Below are 18,562 nucleotides of genomic sequence, written 5' to 3'. Positions count from 1 at the left end.
GCTAGGACCAATTTTATTCACTTTATACATGCTTCCCTTGGGCAGTATTATTAGACGGTATTGCTTAAATTTTCATTGTTACGCAGATGATACCCAGCTTTATCTATCCATGAAGCCAGAGGATACACACCAATTAGCTAAACTGCAGGATTGTCTTACAGACATAAAGACATGGATGACCTCTAATTTCCTGCTTTTAAACTCAGATAAAACTGAAGTTATTGTACTTGGCCCCACAAATCTTAGAAGCATGGTGTCTAACCAGATCGTTACTCTGGATGGCATTTCCCTGATCTCTAGTAATACTGTGAGAAATCTTGGAGTTATTTTTGATCAGGATATGTCATTCAAAGCACATATTAAACAAATATGTAGGACTGCCTTTTTGCATTTACGCAATATTTCTAAAATCAGAAAGGTCTTCTCTCAGAGTGATGCTGAAAAACTAATTCATGCATTTATTTCCTCTAGGCTGGACTATTGTAATTCATTATAATCAGGTTGTCCTAAAAGTTCCCTAAAAAGCCTTCAGTTGGTTCAGAATGCTGCAGCTAGAGTACTGACGGGGACTAGCAGGAGAGAGCATATCTCACCCGTGTTGGCCTCTCTTCATTGGCTTCCTGTTAATTCTAGAATAGAATTTAAAATTCTTCTTCTTACTTATAAGGTTTTGAATAATCAGGTCCCATCTTATCTTAGGGACCTCGTAGTACCATATTACCCCATTAGAGCGCTTCGCTCTCAGACTGCGGGCTTACTTGTGGTTCCTAGGGTTTGTAAGAGTAGAATGGGAGGCAGAGCCTTCAGCTTTCAGGCTCCTCTCCTGTGGAACCAGCTCCCAATTCAGATCAGGGAGACAGATACCCTCTCTACTTTTAAGATTAGGCTTAAAACTTTCCTTTTCGCTAAGGCTTATAGTTAGGGCTGGATCGGGTGACCCTGGACCATCCCTTGGTTATGTTGCTTTAGACGTAGACTGTGGGGGGTTCCCATGATGCACTGTTTCTTTCTTTTTTTGCTCCGTATGCATCACTCTGCATTTAATCATTAGTGATCGATCTCTGCCCCCCTTCTCGGCATGTCTTTTTCCTGGTTCTTTCCCTCAGCCCCAACCAGTCTCAGCAGAAGACTGCCCCTCCCTGAGCCTGGTTCTGCTGGAGGTTTCTTCCTGTTAAAAGAGAGTTTCTCCTTCCCACTGTGGCCAAGTGCTTGCTCATAGGGGGTCGTTTTGACCGTTGGGGTTTTTCATGGTTATTGTATGGCCTTGCCTTGCAATATGGAGCGCCTTGGGGCAACTGTTTGTTGTGATTTGGCGCTATATAAGAAAAAAGTTGATTGATTGATTGATTGATTTTAAATGATCTATGTGAAGCACCTTGAGGCGATTAGTCGTGATTTGGTGCTATATAAATTAGGGCTGAAATGACTGAGTAATTTGAATAATTCGATTACAAAAAATGTAAGCTTCGAGGCAAAGAATTTAAAATTCTTTGCTTCGAAGCTTACATTTGCTACAGGCAAATTCTTCTACAGGCAAATTACCTGTAGAAGAATTTGCTACAGGCAAATTCTTTGCCTGTAGAAAATGTTTTGCTACAGGCAAAGAATTTGCCTCGAAGCTTCGTTTAAAGCTGTAGCACATATGCCAGGCCTGTAGGTGGCACTGTAACGCTCCCACAAAAAAACGAGAAGAAGCATGCCCATAACTAATGTAAGCGCTAATCAATGTAGCAGGTGATGCTACAAGTTTACAAAGCCACATGCTGAGTAAAATAAAGCCTTTTAAGAGAAAGGGTCTGTGCTGATCGTCTGAAACGGACTTATTATGCATTTAAAGTGAAGCAGTGTGTTTATATATATATTTTTTTATAAAGTGGTTTGCACCACTGGCTGCTCTCCACCTCCGCAGATGAAGCGAAAGGAAGCACACTTTAAATTAATCATGTTTAACTATTCAAAAAAAAAAAAAAAAAAAAAGTTTCAGATTTGATAAGAGTTTTATCAACAGGCTGTAGTTAATTTATCAGTGCAGCTGTTGTGAAAATGTTGCACTCCACAGCTGTTTTTTCAAAGGCTTTGTTATTCACCAAGTATCCACAGAAAACAAGGTATTTGACTTCGGTATGAGCTACTCTGTATGGCATGTAGAAATATACACTGAACACTGAATAAATCACAGTAATAAAAAGTGCAAATGAAATGTGCAATAATAAAAAAAAAAAAGAAAAAAAAAAAGAATGTCTTGTCTGCAGACTGAAGATTTCACAGAGCACCTGGGCTTATGGTTTGGCAAAACTCCAAAACTTAATGTGAAAAAATAAATACTTATCTGGGAAAACAGAGAGAGAGGGAACATCCTAAACTTAAAAATCTGCATGATGGCACAGCGACATTGTGCCACTGCTTAGGGAGAGGCCTGCCACTACTGATATTGTTTAAAAATACAAATGTACTTTTTTATCCGATTAATCGATAAAATAATTGATGGAATACTCGATTCCAAAAATATTCGATAGCTGCAGCATAAATTAATAAATTATTATTATTATATTATTATTAAAGAGATGCAGGCATTCAACAGTTGAAAAGCCTGTGTGTGAAAAGATGTACAGTAAAAGTCACCTAAACTGTCATTGCCTGAACCAGATACTTGTGCTCACAAGACAAAAACAGAAGTCCCAATGCTTTTGTATGGTTTCCCATGTAATAAACACCATATATACCAGATTTTGTATAGAGAATTTTTGCTCACACCAGACACAACGTCCTGTCTGATTGCAATGTATTTCCATTAAAAACCCCTTGCATGTACCAGACAAAGCAGTCTCTGTGTGCCCAATAACAGAGGTACGAAATGAAGTTCAGCACTGACACTCTGTTTTGAGGAGAGTGGGTACCATATTTTCTTGATTAAAAGCCCAGGCATTTATTTTTTTCAAACCGTGCCAGACCCGGCCCCTAAATGAAGCAGGCGATTATTAACAAAATGCTGTTTGCTGCCTGCACTGTAATATGGTGTTACGTTTCACACATATCCCAGGGTGCAACAAACCAAGCCACTTTAGATCAGAGCCCTACGTGTCCCTGTGAACCCCCTCTGAAGCCTCATGTGCATGCACAAAACAACGGAGGCCGCAAAGGCTGTGATTGGTCACTTTTCTGCTTTCACTCCTTCCTCTCTCATCATGTTTTAAAAGTTTTTCCGCACGTTGATAAAATACATTTGGCAGAAAAATCCGCAAATACGACCAACTTTACAACACTGAGTTGAAAAGCTACAAAGGTGCTCAAATGACCTGCAATTCATGGCGGCAAATTGCACATACCGTAATGTTAATTTGGAGGTTGATGACTGCATAAAGACGTGGTGCTCACTGAGGGACAAACTGATCCAGAAAAAGCTACTGTTCCCACTAACACGACAGAGAACTTTAAAAGGGTCGTTGCATGGCTATGGAGTTACAGAAACAAATCAGGCTTTTGGATTTTAAGGTACCACTCCGCAGTGGACTTGGGGGGGGGGGGACAGTTTTATACAGCAGATTTAGATAGACAAAATTATCCTGTCCATCTGAATGCATTATATACAAGATTTACTGTACTTGCATTATTATGCTATATCATATCAGTGGGATTAAATTGTCTTAAAATAATATCTGCAATAATATCGCAATATAATCGATTATCATGATACTTTCTTCGGCAATATATTGCCCAGCAAAATTTGCTATCTTGACAGGCCTACTCACCAGTATGGATTCTGATTAGAGCCGACTTTGTAGTCATTGCAAAAACACTGCACACAGCTTTTACAATTAACTCCATCAAAGGAGTTCAGCCACATTTTTTATACATAGTTTTATTTATCAAAACTAATATGGTAAAAAGGATTGCATTTATGGCTAAATATACATTGACAGGCAGTACTTCAAGAAGTGTAAACTTTTCAGTCATCAGTTTGTTTTAATGTGAGCATCAAACTATCCGTCAGGGATGCAGCTCTGTACATTGTGGACAAATTGGTATCATTTAATTTTTTTTGTTGTTGCTGTTTAAATCTAATTTTATTGAGCAAACAAATCACTCATGCCCAGTGGAGGTGTTTCACCACGACTCTGGCCGTAATACCCGGGGGAAAAAAATTATTGTTATACAGACGACCTGCCACACCCTTTGCGCTCCAAGTTTTACTTCCAGCTGCTTTTGTCTCATTTCGTCTGGGTACTTTTGCAATCATTACACAACATTCAAAGCAAAGATCCGTGCTAAGCGCTCTTTGTAATCTTAAGGTGTACTTCAAAGCTTTGACTCGAAATATTTCACTGGCTAAATTCAAAATAAGTAACCCACCGGGGCCTTACTAAGCTACGATACCTAGTTATTGATTGATAACATTCGATAAGGTGGGATAACACATAATTCAAAGCAAAGACTGCAGTTGAATAACTCTCGAGTATTTGAAATTTTGTATCTAAGCTAGGCTCGCAGGCTGAATTCAAAACAAGAAGTCTGTGGCTAGCAGCACACAACCAGACAACTTCAGCAAACGTCAACAGTTGCGGCAAAATGGTGAGTTTTAAAGCTTTTCTATATTTCAACTACATTAGACATGCTCCTATATAGCCTAACAGAATAATAATAACACACTGTGAAGGGCCGCCTCAACAGTTTATAGTGATTCTACACCATGATCATTCACCGACTGATATTGTTAACAGATGACAGGTGAGAGTCTGTGGGTATGAAAGAGTGTTACCAAGTTTACTGTATTTGGCTACAAATATGCACTCAGTCGCCAATTTATTTGGTACACCTAGAAAGAGTACAAAATGGTTACAGCAGCCGTAACAGTTAACTTCAAATTTGGCTACAGTTGGGGCAACGCTTACGGTAGCCACCATAAATGATGACCTGTGACTGCGTTCAATGCTAATTCCTTGTTAGCATAGTGGTAAGTAGCAATGGAGAAACCGAAGCCTTCTGAACCACCGAATCAATATGAAGCAACTGTGTTGAAATGGTTCAGTGTTTCAAAACATTTCATACAATTACATATAGCAACATCTACTGACCATCTACTGGTTAAGTGTCTGAATGTGCCAATGTGAGTGCATAAATGTGGGATGGTTCATCTAATCTAATGCTAATCTGACTTAAGTCTCGCTCTCTCTCTGGTTTTCAATCGAAACTATAGTAATAACGCATGCCAAAACTTTCCTCTTAAAAAACCCACAAAGTATAGAGGGATTGTGTCCATTTCTAAACACTACGAGAGTTTGACAACACTCGCCTTGAATTCAAATCGGTGTGACACGTCGCCAATGAGTGATGTAATGAAGTTACTTTCTAAGGCAGCTGAGGAAGCTCAACCTGCCAAAAATGATGGTGAACTTCTACAATGCCAGCATCTCCTCTTCCATCACCGTCTGGTACATTGTTGCTACTGCTAAGGACAGGAGCAGACTGCAGCGTATCATCCACATAGCAGAAAAGGTGATCGACTGCAGTCTGCCATCCCTACAGGACCTGTACACCTCCAGGGCCCTGAGGCGAGCAAGGAAGATTGTGGCCCATCCCTCTCATCCAGGACACAAACTTTTTGTCACCCTTCCCTCTGGCAGACAGCTGAGGTCCATCAGGACCAAAACCCCTCAAAAAACAAAACAAAAACAAAAAACAAACAGCTTCCTTCCATCTGTAGCTGAACTAATAAATAATGCCCCCATTTACTCTGCCCCCCTCCCCACTTCCACAAAGTACAGATTGGTCATTCCTGCCCTGAAAGGTACTGTACACCAATCATATGTTTTTGCACAGTCCCATTCCACAATGCTATATTTATTTATTTTACAGTGAACATAGTTTTGCCTATTTGACTCTCTTACTTTTTTCCTTTTCTTTTTTATTGTTGTTTATGCACCAACAACTCCAGATCAAATTCCTGGTATGTGAGAACTTACTTGGCAATAAATTCAATTCTGATTAATTTGGAGAGTCACATGCTTTTTTGCAGGGTGAAGTGAGGCATCAAAACATCTTAGTAACACTTCTGCTTTGAAAAGATCAATACTGCATCGAGCCGTCCGCTTCGAGCATAACTTCACTAGTGGCAAGTATCCCCACTTGTCATGTGGGAGACCGGGGTTCAATTCTCTGACAGGGAGAACAAGACTTTTTTCCTCACTCCCTTCATATCAACCAACATTTCTTGTTTTAGTTATTATTTTGGTTCATGTATCTCTGGCAGATCTGGGTTATTTCAGCTATTGGAGTTAGGGTGTCACATCACCACCATAATAATAACCCAACAACACATTTACGGTCACAATTAGGGATGGGTATTAATAAGATTTTATCGATATCGATGCCATTATCGATTCTGCTTATCGATCCGATTCCTTATCGATTCCCTTATCGACACCTCGTGAATTTTGTACTAAAAGTAGGCTTTACAGGTTTTCTATGTATTTCATTGAGTCTTAAAGTAAATAAATATGAAATTGGTCTCTGTATCCTTGATCTCTGGACATAAATAAAAATAAACAAAACAGTATTTCGCTTTGAAGTTATTAATTCTGACTGGACTCTATCGTTCTAACATGACTCGGCAGAGAGCCGCGCAGCGTTTGGAGCTGTGTGAACCGAACCGAGGACAGTTCTCGTTTCTTTCTCACAACAAGACAGGAGTCCCAATTAGTGACTCACGACTGACATATTCAGGGAAGAAAGTGGTGAAAAACAAAAAAAGCTGAAACCCAAAATTACCCCCCAACACCACCCGCATGAAAATGTTTCAATTCTAGAAGCTCTGAAATGCAATCTGGGACTATTCCAGACAATAAACTGGAGTGAGTGCAGCATCCATTTAGGTGAGATAAAAAAAAAAAAAAAAAAAAAAAAAAAAAAAACTTTCCTTCTTCAAATTCATTCCAGTAGTATTCTGCTCTTACAAGGATGCAGCAGTTTTCCAGCTTGGAAGATAGTTCTGGAGGAAATCACTGAAGAAATTAACAAATTGAAAATATAGTTTGACCGAAACAGTCATTAAACTTAAATAAGACAGGGATGAAGTGAAGGTGTTAAGAGTCACTAGGTGTTCACAGGAAACACTTATTTATTTCTGTATGTATTTATTTTTGTATGTTCATTGTTAGTTGCTTTTATATTTTCTGTTGTGTTTCTATTCAGGTTCTTTTTCTCTTTCTCTAAAATTGTATATAATAATCATTAGATTATTCATATATAAACAAAAATAAATTTAAGAAATATTACAATTTGAAAACAAATGCACCCAAACGTGATGACAGCTGCAACTGCTTAATGCTAACATTTAACATTGAAAATGCCATAGACATGATAACGCGTTAGCATCCCTCCCGTTTTTAAGTTATAAAATACATCTAACAACTGTTTCAGAACACCATAACAGGTCAGTTTAACATAAAAAAAGGTAAATAATACTCACAGACGTATGCGCTTTAGGGTTTTAGCAGGGGAAAATTAAGCGAAAGAAAGAAAGAATAAACGAAGCAATAGATCAAAGCATTGTTTCAATCTGCGAACCACTGCTTCGATTGGTTCAGGGTTCAAAGCAAAGCCGCGCTGCAGAAAAGTTGATTACGGACCCGCTGCAGGGTCTGTAATCAATGTAGCAAAATTAAAATTTTCCTTACAAACACCCGCCAAAACAACGGCCACTCTGATGGACCGATAACAGAATCGTTAAGCACAAAGCTTATTGATGTCGGTGGATCGAATCATTTCTTAACGATACCCGAAAGGAACCGGTTCTCGATATCCATCCCTAGTAACCATAATGATATCCACAGCCTAAAAAGTAATGTAGCCCTGCAGCACATCACCACTTCATGAAGAAGTGAAGGTGCACCCTCTTAAAAATCAATCCCACCAGCCACTGCTGCTCTGTACATGTGACAAATATATGCTCCAAAAAAAAAACAAAAAATCCAATCACCCCTTGAAGATGCAAGAACAGAATCATTTTCCTTCATGCAGTGTTACCCCTGTATGAAATTCATTGAAATCCAAACTGCTTAGGAGGACTTGTGTAACGGCTTGTTCTATGTTGGGTTGTGATTTTGACTCTTCCCACTCTCTGCCCTCAGGATGTGAACTCATGATGTCCGGCATGGGAGGCAAAGTCTTTAACCAGAAGGCTAAAATGCAGGGCTCTGGCCATGTGGCCAGAGAATCCTTTTAGCTCTTGGGGAGTGAGGTTTACTGGCTATTATATAACACCTAAATAGATCCTTGTCATTTGATTGGTGGTTTGTATGTCATGTGACATGGAGGGTGATTCTATAGTAACGGAATTACAATCGGAGCACATTTTTAATGGGGAGCTAAAATATGGCCAGATTTTCCCGTCGTCATAATTCCATTACCATAGAATCACCCTGGATCATTCATCCCATTTACCATCGTGTTCCATTTAACATGCAATTTTGGTTCCATTTTAAGTGCAAATTTGGTTCCATATGTTTTGTACCATGGCACGCATAAAACAAACATGGCGGGGTTTGTTTTGGTGAGAGATGACGATTTGAACAAGCTTATTGACGGTGCTAATTCTTCTAACACACACACAAAACCAAACCACTACACCGTAAGCCATCTAGCGATATTTGCAGTATTTGCTGGGACGTCTGTAGCTGAAATAGAAACACTGTTGGATGAAGAGCTCAATAAATTTCTGTCATGATTTTTTTGGTGGACTGAGGAAAGCAGACTGCAGTCTGTACAGGAAGAAGTCAGTGCACGGCATCAGGTACGGACAACATCATCAGGATTGTTTCTGAACTACCTGGCTGTTTTTTCAAGTTGGCCGAGAACAATTTTGGATTGGAGTGTTATTTAAAGTTCATGCTGGACTGTTTGGACTGTCACACCAAAATGTAAGTCCCTTTTCTCTTGTTTATAAATTCATATAAACAAATATCAAATGACAACCATCTATTTTAGGCTTCATATAAAACAAATAATGAATGTTTATTTCATTTGTGCAATGGAAAGAATATTTCATTCAGTGAAAGACAGAATGTTCCATCTTTCATATCATGAAATATTCTTACCATTGTACTCGTAAACATTCATTATTTGTATACTATAAGCCACTTCAGCATCTCGGGTGCGTGGGGGCTGATGGGAAGGCATGTGGACAAACAAATGTACGTGCTTGACGGCGGACGCGTATTCAACGTAATATCACTCAGAGTGCAGTAAATGGTATTTCTCAAAGGTAAGCATAATAAATGTTTCCCAGCACATTGGACTGTGTTGTTACAGAAGTGTATTGCATTCACTAGATTAAAAAAAAAAAAAAAAAAAAAAAAAAAAAACAGTGACCGCTGATCTTGTAATTATGATAAAAGATCAGGTGTCTAAATTGTTTTATGTATATACTTCAGTACTTCCAGTCCCTCAGTAAAGACGTGGGCTGAGCTCAGCCGAATATAACAAACTGCAATTAAACACAAAGTGTGGACTTTCCCCTGAAGTGCTCCCGGATGAATGTCCAGGGAGGAGCACAGGGTGTCTTTCAGCTTTCACTCACACAGCCCCACCGACTGATGAGGGACACAGCTGGGCTTACTCCCAGCCAGGTGCATGCCAGTCTGTGGACCCCGTGCCCCACCTCGCTGGAGGAGTTTCATTCATACAGGCACAGTTTAGGGGGAAAGCCACGCTTTGAGTGCGCCATGGTGTGCGATCACAGAGCAGTGTCGGAGGTTACAAACTGGCCGATTTTCGATTATGACTCGGGAATTCTCACGCTTGTCTTTACCAAGTGACTGGAAGTACGGAAGCACATTATACAGAAGCGATTACACACACACACACACACAATAAATAAATAAGATAAAAATAGCCTGATCTCATAATAACGAGATCCCGATCTCGTAATTATGAGATCTTTTCTCGGAATTACGAGATCAGCGGTCAAATGTTTTTTTATGCAGTGAATGCAATACGCTTCCGTAAGTGACAGCTGTGGACATGGCTTTGTTTGTCCTGATACCCACCGACCGCCGCGCATGCGTACTTGTAATGTTGAAGTGGCTTATTGCATAGCGGCTCCTGCTGGCCTCCATCACACTTGTACAAAAGAGGTCAATGTCCTATGACACATCAAACACAAAATTCCATTCATCTCCCCTTTAAGTTCTCAGACTGGAATCGTTTTCTGTCGTGCACATCTTCATGTTATAGCACCATTGTGTAACGTTTCACTGAATCACGTCAAAAAGGTTTAGGAGAGTTGCATGTGTAGATTTTTGTTTGCAGAGGTAAAATGTATCATTTCTTGAAAGCGGATTCTATCTTAGTTAAAAGAAAAAAAAAAAACAAGCGCAATCATAGATTGCAGATGTGCAGCAGCTGTTCATACAAAGACTAGGCCTCAACTGTAGGCCATTTTCAACATGTTGGTCCCCATTTTTATACAGTGATAAATAAATTTAAAAAAACTGGGGGTGGCGTGCATCCACCTCACGGAAATATTCAACATGTATAAAACAATCCGATGTTTTGTTGCTGTTTTTGTTAATCATTCGAAACGGGGACGATTTATCTCACTACTGTCGCAGCCTTGTTCTTTTAGCACCGTCTCATTTAAAGGCTAAAGGGCTAAACCGCACAGCTTGGTAGCGTTTGCCACTCGGTCCGACGTGTGTCAAACCTCAAACGCCTCGGCCTGCCGACGAATAAGCCCAAACTAAACAAAAAACAAAGAGGGTCACACTCACCGGGTCGTCAGTGGAACGTTGCCCGGTGAACTGGCCCTCCAAGTAGCCGTAACACTCCAGCCCGTCCGCCATGCTCACTGCTCCAACATGGCAGCCACAAAGCCCACTGCAGCCGACACCACCACGACAACGACCCCCAATTCACCACAGAAACAAAAAAACAAATGCGGTGTGACGACCGAAACGTTTAACACCTGAACAGCGTGTGAGATAAGCTCACAACAACGCTACAAGACCCAAACTACAAACCTTTCAGCCCAACTGGAAATTCTTTCCAGCCTGGAAAAGCGCCGTGTGCCCCGACAACACCACGTGACTGATGACGTATCTACTTCGTTCCATTCAGCGGATTTAAAATAAATTTTAAAATGTTTTTAGTCCTCAACAAATGGGAATGTTATTCGATAATATACTGAAAAGTTCTGGGGGAAGAAAAAAAAAATTCGTTGAACAAACAAATAATCACCAGATTATATTTGTTTGCTGCCTTAAAGAGAGCATATATTTTCACCACATGTAAAAAAATCAAATCTTGCAGGTAAAAAAAAAGAGGAGGTCCTTCCACTTTTTTCCCCCTAAAAATTCCAGTGATATCACTGATTTTATGGGGATTTATTGGCGATACCTAAGAAAGAAGTGTGATAATGCACAAGAAAGGTCCAAGGCTCACTCATTATATACCCACTTTCTACAATCAAGGGTCACGGGAAGGTTGGAGCTTAGCCCAGCAGTCATAAGGTGTGAGGCGGGGTACACACGGGACAGGACCCCGCATTCACACTTGCATGCACACCTATGACCAATTTAAAGTGTTCAGTTCACCTAACTTGCATGTCTTTAGTGAAAGGAACCTGAAGGGAACCCATGAGAACATGCAAACTCCACACAGAAAGGCCCAGGTGGTTGGTGATCCAATGACCTTCTTGCTGTGAAGCATCAGTGCTAACAACTAAGCCACTGTGCTGCCCAGTCAATTCAATTTCAATTTATTTTCATTTATATAGTGCCAAATCACAACAGAGTTGCCTCAAGGCGCTTCACACAAGTAAAGTGTAACCTTACTAACCTCCAGAGCAGCAGTGGTAAGGAAAAGCTCCCTCTGAGGAAGAAACCTCAAGCAGACCAGACTCAATGGGGTGACCCTCTGCTTGGGCCATGCTACAGACATAAATTACAGAACAATTCACAAAACAAATATACAAGAAAAGCGGTTGGTGCACAGGACAGGAGGGTCTCCAGCACAAATACCACACCCATCTTTGGATGGAGCTGCACCTTAAACAGAGAGAAAAACAGAATCAGGCATCAGAAATTCAAGAAATACAGTATAATTTGCGAACATTAAACAACAAGAAAAACAAGAAATACGAAGGTGATTGCCAGCAACTAGCCCTAAGCTTCACTAAAAGACCCAGAATTTAGGTAAAGTTGAGGCCGCAGCCCACTCCATTTACTAATAAAATGAATTAAAAGAGTAAAAAGCAAAGTAACATACTATGCCAGTAAAAAGTGTAGAACTACAGTCCAAGACTCCAAGTCAGTCCAAGACTCAAATGTGAAAAATACAAACCACTAAGTCTTACTTCACAAACAACAGCAATCAGAGATTTCTGACCTCCAAAACTTAATGGAGTCTTCCATGGCCTAATACAACCCCTGGCAAAAATTATGGAATCAACTAAAGTCATTTCAAATGGCAACTTTCTGGCTTTAAGAAACACTATAAAAAATCAAGAAAAAAGATTGTGGCAGTCATTAACGGTTACTTTTTTAGACCAAGCAGAGGAAAAAAATATGGACTCACTCAATTCTGAGGAATAAATTATGGAATCACCCTGTAAATTTCCATCCCCAAAACTAACACCTGCATCAAATCAGATCTGCTCGTTGACATTAACCCTATGTCATGAAATTGACCCTATGTGTCTTTTTGCAAGGAATGTTTTCACAGTTTTTGCTCTATGGCAAGATGCATTATCTTCTTGAAAAATGATTTCATCATCCTTAAACATCAGAAAAGTGTCCAAAATATCAACGTAAACTTGTGCATTTATTGATGATGTAATGACAGCCATCTCCCCAGTGCCTTTACCTGACATGCAGCCCCATATCATCAATGACTGTGGAAATTTACATGTTGTCTTCAGGCAGTCATCTTTATAAATCTCATTGGAAAGGCACCAAACAAAAGTTCCAGCATCATCACCTTGCCCAATGCAGATTCGAGATTCATCACTGAATATGACTTTCATCCAGTCATCCACAGTCCACGATTGCTTTTCCTTAGCCCATTGTAACCTTGTTTTTTTCTGTTTAGGTGTTAATGATGGCTTTCATTTAGCTTTTCTGTATGTAAATCCCATTTCCTTTAGGCGGTTTCTTACAGTTCGGTCACAGACGTTGACTCCAGTTTCCTCCCATTCGTTCCTCATTTGTTTTGTTGTGCATTTTCGATTTTTGAGACATATTGCTTTAAGTTTTCTGTCTTGACGCTTTGATGTCTTCCTTGGTCTACCAGTATGTTTGCCTTTAACAACCTTCCCATGTTGTTTGTATTTGGTCCAGAGTTTAGACACAGCTGACTGTGAACAACCAACATCTTTTGCAACATTGCGTGATGATTTACTCTCTTTTAAGAGTTTGATAATCCTCTCCTTTGTTTCAACTGACATCTCTCGTGTTGGAGCCATGATTCATGTCAGCCCACTTGGTGCAACAGCTCTCCAAGGTGTGATCACTCCTTTATAGATGCAGACTAACAAGCAGATGTGATTTGATGCAGGTGTTAGTTTTGAGGATGAAAATTTACAGGGTGATTCCATAATTTATTCCTCAGAATTGAGTGAGTCCATATTTTTTTCCTCTGCTTGGTCTAAAAAAGTAACCGTTACTGACTGCCACAATCTTTTTTTCTTGATTTCTTATAGTGTTTCTTAAAGCCAGAAAGTTGCCATTTGAAATGACTTTAGTTTTGTGTCATGTCTGTGATCTGCTTTTTTTCTACAAAATTAAACAACTGAATGAACATCCTCCGAGGCCGGTGATTCCATAATTTTTGCCAGGGGTTGTAGCTATCTGTGGTAAAAGTTTTTTGTCAAAATCTGTGTGGTAGTTTTGATGTAATACTGCTAACAGACAGACAAATAACTAAACACTGATTATTTTATTACCTACTTGGTGGATGTAATAAGCAAAGTCATGGAATCACTCATCCAAGATGTCCTAGTTAACAATCAAGAATACCATGAACTCTCAACATTCTCAACATGGACATAGACAGACTGTTTCAAACCATCCTGTTGTATTTGATAAAAGTACCTAAGCATGTAGACAGTGGTCCACCATTTGACAAAATTTACCTTGACTTTGACAAAGCATTTGACAAAATTCCTCATCAACAGCTGCTCAGTAAAATACAGCCACATGGACTAGGAGGCGATAGATTAATTAAAGTCACCTGATTGGTTATCAGGGTCCCACAGGGACCAGGTTTTTTTTTCACATTATACGTCAACAATATTAACAAATGCCTTTGTTGTACTGTACTGAAATTCACATATGACATCAAAATAATAAGTAAGGTGGTCAGCCAGGAGGATGCAGATAAATTACAGGAAGACGTCAGTACATTTGCTAGATGGTTCATAGACTGCTAGATGATGTTTAATGTTGTTATATGCAAAAGCATACACTTTGGAACCAGAACTTTAAATGAGAAGCACGAGTACTACATAGGCCGCGACAAAATTACAACTGCAGTAAAGGGAAAATTGGAGAATAATGGTCTTGAACTCATCAAATGTAAGCAAACAAGTAAGACGGGCAGTGAAATCAGCCAAATGAATTCTCGGGACAATCAAACATTCCATCAGTAATAAAACACAATGCAGTACACCTTTGCAAATCCCTGGTTAGACCACATCTGGAATATTGTGTGGAAGCATAGCACCTATTCTATTCCGAAAGATGTGGACAATTTCAAAAATGTACAAAGGAGGGTATTGAAGATGATTCAAGGTTATGGAAACATCTCTTAAGAGGAAAGACTGAAGAAAACAAGGCTGATAAACCTTAGTGCAGCAGATAACGAATTATTGGTTGAGCTAATAGGATTAATAAATGGAATAATTTTAACAGTGTTGAATGCTTGGTCTCCAAAGTAAAGGTCAAACAAGGTCAACATCCATTGGATTCTATGACATGTAGCATATGTTAACCTGTAACATGATAACTAAGCATGATACATGGTCCAAACTATTCCTTTTTAAAACCCTGTTAACTCAACTAATAATTTGCACCATTTTTTTTTTACCAAAATTGGAGCAACTTTAACTTTTGACCCCTGTACAAACTGAAACTGACCTTTGTCACAATTTTTGCTGTTTTAACCCCATAACTCTTGAACATTCCGTCATAGATAGTCCAAACTATACCTTTTTGGAATTGTTATGCTCAGACAAATAATGTAGTGTAGTTTTCAATTTGATTGGCGCATTTTTAATTTTGACCCCTGTGTAATTCTTCAGTTGCCCCCACCTGGCCACCTATAGAAAATTCAAGTGGCTAGTTGTTTTTTTTTCCTTCAAAAGAGTAATGTCTAAGGATTATTTGTGCCAACTTTGTTGCTTGTATCACCATTTGCAGGATTTTGCTCTAAATATTTTCTTAGCTGCTGCACTACCTGGAAATGAAGAGGTTGTGTGCAGATTTGACAAGTGTTGACAGATTCATTTGAATGGACAGCAAAGGAATTTTTTGAAATGAGACAGACAACTACAAATTTCCAAAGATATTCCAAAATGATCCAGAAACAAAGTGTAAAACTCAAGAAAAGGAAATATGTCTTCACCCAGAGAGCTATCAATGAATGGAACAACTTACCAGAAGTGGCTGTAACAAATAAAACCATAAATGAATTTAAAAGCTACTTGGGTCCTTGGGTCAACGTGGACTCACTGTTCCAGAGTCGCTGGAGGAGACCAGCTCTGGTGGATCAAGGTAAGACAATCCTATTTTTAATTTAAATATGTATGTATCTACTTTTCTTGTTTTCTTTTTCAAACTCTGGGTTCTTGTCGGTATGTTGTTTCTCCAAACTTTTCCCCACAAAACAGCTTAACACCTGACAGCATATAACATATTACCTACACAGCATCATGGATAGAATGTTATGCAAGTTCAGCTGCTGTATCAGTGACTCTTGCTATGCAGACAGGGATAGGTAAAGGTAAAGGACATTTTCTTCATAAATTTTCCAAGGCAACCCACTGACACAGAAAATTATAACCACAGATTTTACTGGATAGAGCAGAAAATAACACAAGCATGGCTACAAAAAAGATTAAAAATCACCTTGCCTGTTGATTGATAAGCTCAGCTCTTTAGCCACTATTTTTAAAATTTCAATTCATTTTATTTATACAGTACCAAATCCAGACTGGAATGTTTGTTGTGTGCACAGAAGTTCTTCCCCGCGCACCACAAAATCCGCATCTGCGCAAAACGTATGTTTTTGTAGGTAACTGAAAAATGCGTATCTCAAATTGTCTGTTCCAGCCTGTCACATCTCACTTGTTTATTTATTGTTCTTTACAGCCTGTGTCCGTTAATCTGCACACATGTAAAAATTGTCAACACTTGCTTCCAAGGATAAAATATTACCCTCATGCTACTTACTGCAGTCTGTCCACTCAGTTGTAAAGTCAATTAATCAGTCGTAAAGTAAATCAAAAGTACACCCACCCATAAACTGCTACACCCATGAGTGTAAATGAAGGTCGACTATGGCAGTTGCAAAATGGACTATGCTCGAAGACTGGATCTGAAGACCCAATCCCCCACCCCAACCAACTGGTGCTGTCCTGGACGTCTGCATGGACTTAATAATTCTTAAAAATTCAATGTTCCTTTGTATTGTTAAAAATGTTTATTATTATTATTATTATTATGACCAAAGCAGAGGGTCACCTCTTTGAGTCTGGACTGCTTGAGGTTTCTTCCTCAAACTTATCAGAGGGAGTTTTTCCTTACCACTGTCACCTGTGTGCTTGCTCTAGGGATTGGTATGGTTGAACCTTACTTGTGTGAAGCACCTTGAGGCAGCTTTGCTGTGATTTGGCGCTATATAAATGAAATAAATTAATTTAAATAAAAAAAATTTAAATTAAATTAAAACCACACACTTAAACTTTCCAGTCTGGCGCCAAATCATATAATAGGTCACCTAAAGGTGCTATACATGAGTAAGATCGAGAATTGCCCAACCCATGAACAGCAATGGGTAACCCTGGTTTCGGTGAGTAAAAGTCCTTCCACATATTTGTTCCAGCCAACCACTAAATCCTCTGAGTTTAATTAGTTCAACTTTTCAGGCTGGGTGGTTCCCACCTCCTCCACTAGGGCAGAAAAGGAGGCAGTTGTTTGTTTGTTTTTTTAATCTTGGCTTACCAAGATAAAAAAAAAAAAAAAAACTTTATATTTAGAAGTGTTAAATAATTGATCTTGTTTTAAGGGTTAATTTCTTATTTTAAGTGTTCAACATGCTTATTTCTAGATTTTTCCAATCTTAATTCAAGACATCTTCTCAAGTAAAATTATCTGTCCATGCAAGATAATTTCGCTCAGATTGAATGTTTTTATCTTGTTTTTAGACACCCCCTTTTTTTGCGGTGTAGACTCTGCTCATGTCAATGAGATTCATATGTGAAATAACCACAAGTTCATCACACACCTATTTGAATTCCTACATTGTTTTCATACCGACGCTCATTCAAGTGCCCAAATTAGATCCATAAGACCCCTGTTCAGTTATTTCACAGGAGCTTAACTTTGTAAAAGAAATGATCTATCCAGTGCAGTAATCCCTCTGGTCCAGGAAAGGCTCCATGCACATTTGCAGGATAGTAGCCATTAAACTTGGGCCATCTGGATGATACAGTCAGGTCCATAAGTAGTTGGACAGTGACCCAATTTTTGTTATTTTGATTCTGTTCTGGCGTGCAGCTCCACTGTGGTGATGCTGAAATGAAGGAATCAAGATATTATTGATGTGTAGACTTTCAGCTTTAATTCATATTAATTACAGCAAATTTTGATACTGGGGTCCTCTGTTTTCAAAGGTCATAAGTAACGGCAAGGAGTATTCTGAATACAAATCGAAATTTTTATAGCCAGTTTTCTTTAGACAAGTTTTGGAGGGCATCCAGTGTAAATTTAGTCAACCAAACATTAAGATCCAAATTGAATTTCCAACTACATTAGTCAAGGCATGGGTTAACACCACCACTGGTACTACTGTTGGCAGGGTGGTGACAGAAACTACTATTGGGTGAAGAATAAGAAGAAAAACATTTCCAGAGAACAGGAGAGGATGAACATTAGTGTGGAAGTGAGAGTCAGAACTTTGAATGTTGGCAGTATGACAGGTAAAGGGAGAGACATGCTGATATGATGGATTTCAATTTTTTCAATTTATTTTCATTTATTTAGTGCCAAATCACAACAGAGTTGCCTCAAGGTGCTTCACACAAGTAAGGTCTAACCTTACTAACCCCCAGAGCAACAGTGGTAAGGAAAAACCCCCTTTGAGGAAGAAACCTCAAGCAGACCAGACTCTAAGGGGTGACCCTCTGCTTGGGCCATTCTACAGACATAAATTACAGAAACAATTTACAAAATGAATACACAGGAAAAGCTGTTGTGCACAGGACAGGAGGGTCTCCAGCACAATTACTACACCTATCTCTGGATGGAGCTGCACCTTAAACAGAGAGAAAAACAGAATCAGGCATCAGAAA

The 18,562-nt window shown here is 39.2% G+C and overlaps 1 protein-coding gene and 1 long non-coding RNA gene across 4 annotated transcripts in view; one reads left to right on the top strand and one right to left on the bottom strand.

Annotated features, from left to right (window-relative positions):
• Window positions 1-11,089, bottom strand: part of pabpn1l (PABPN1 like, cytoplasmic) — a 62,615-nt gene extending 51,526 nt beyond the window's left edge. For 2 of the 3 annotated variants that reach the window (XM_034192260.1, XM_034192276.1), the window contains exon 1: window positions 10,767-11,009. In XM_034192260.1, the coding sequence (XP_034048151.1) occupies window positions 10,767-10,838 (72 nt within the window). In that variant the 5' untranslated portion in view covers window positions 10,839-11,009. The other variant, XM_034192269.1, reaches the window with a different exon arrangement.
• On the top strand, window positions 4,571-16,881 carry LOC117529491. Its single transcript, XR_004566027.1, has 3 exons — window positions 4,571-4,674; window positions 14,097-14,102; window positions 16,869-16,881. It is a non-coding gene; the product is annotated as an uncharacterized LOC117529491 (long non-coding RNA).
• Window positions 16,882-18,562: the final 1,681 nt, after the last annotated feature.

This window comes from Thalassophryne amazonica, chromosome 2 (genome assembly GCF_902500255.1).
Source record: "Thalassophryne amazonica chromosome 2, fThaAma1.1, whole genome shotgun sequence".
Classification (NCBI taxonomy): Eukaryota; Metazoa; Chordata; class Actinopteri; order Batrachoidiformes; family Batrachoididae; genus Thalassophryne; species Thalassophryne amazonica.
The sequence above is the reverse complement of the archived record's forward strand: the minus strand, read 5'-3'. Positions and strand labels throughout refer to the sequence as shown.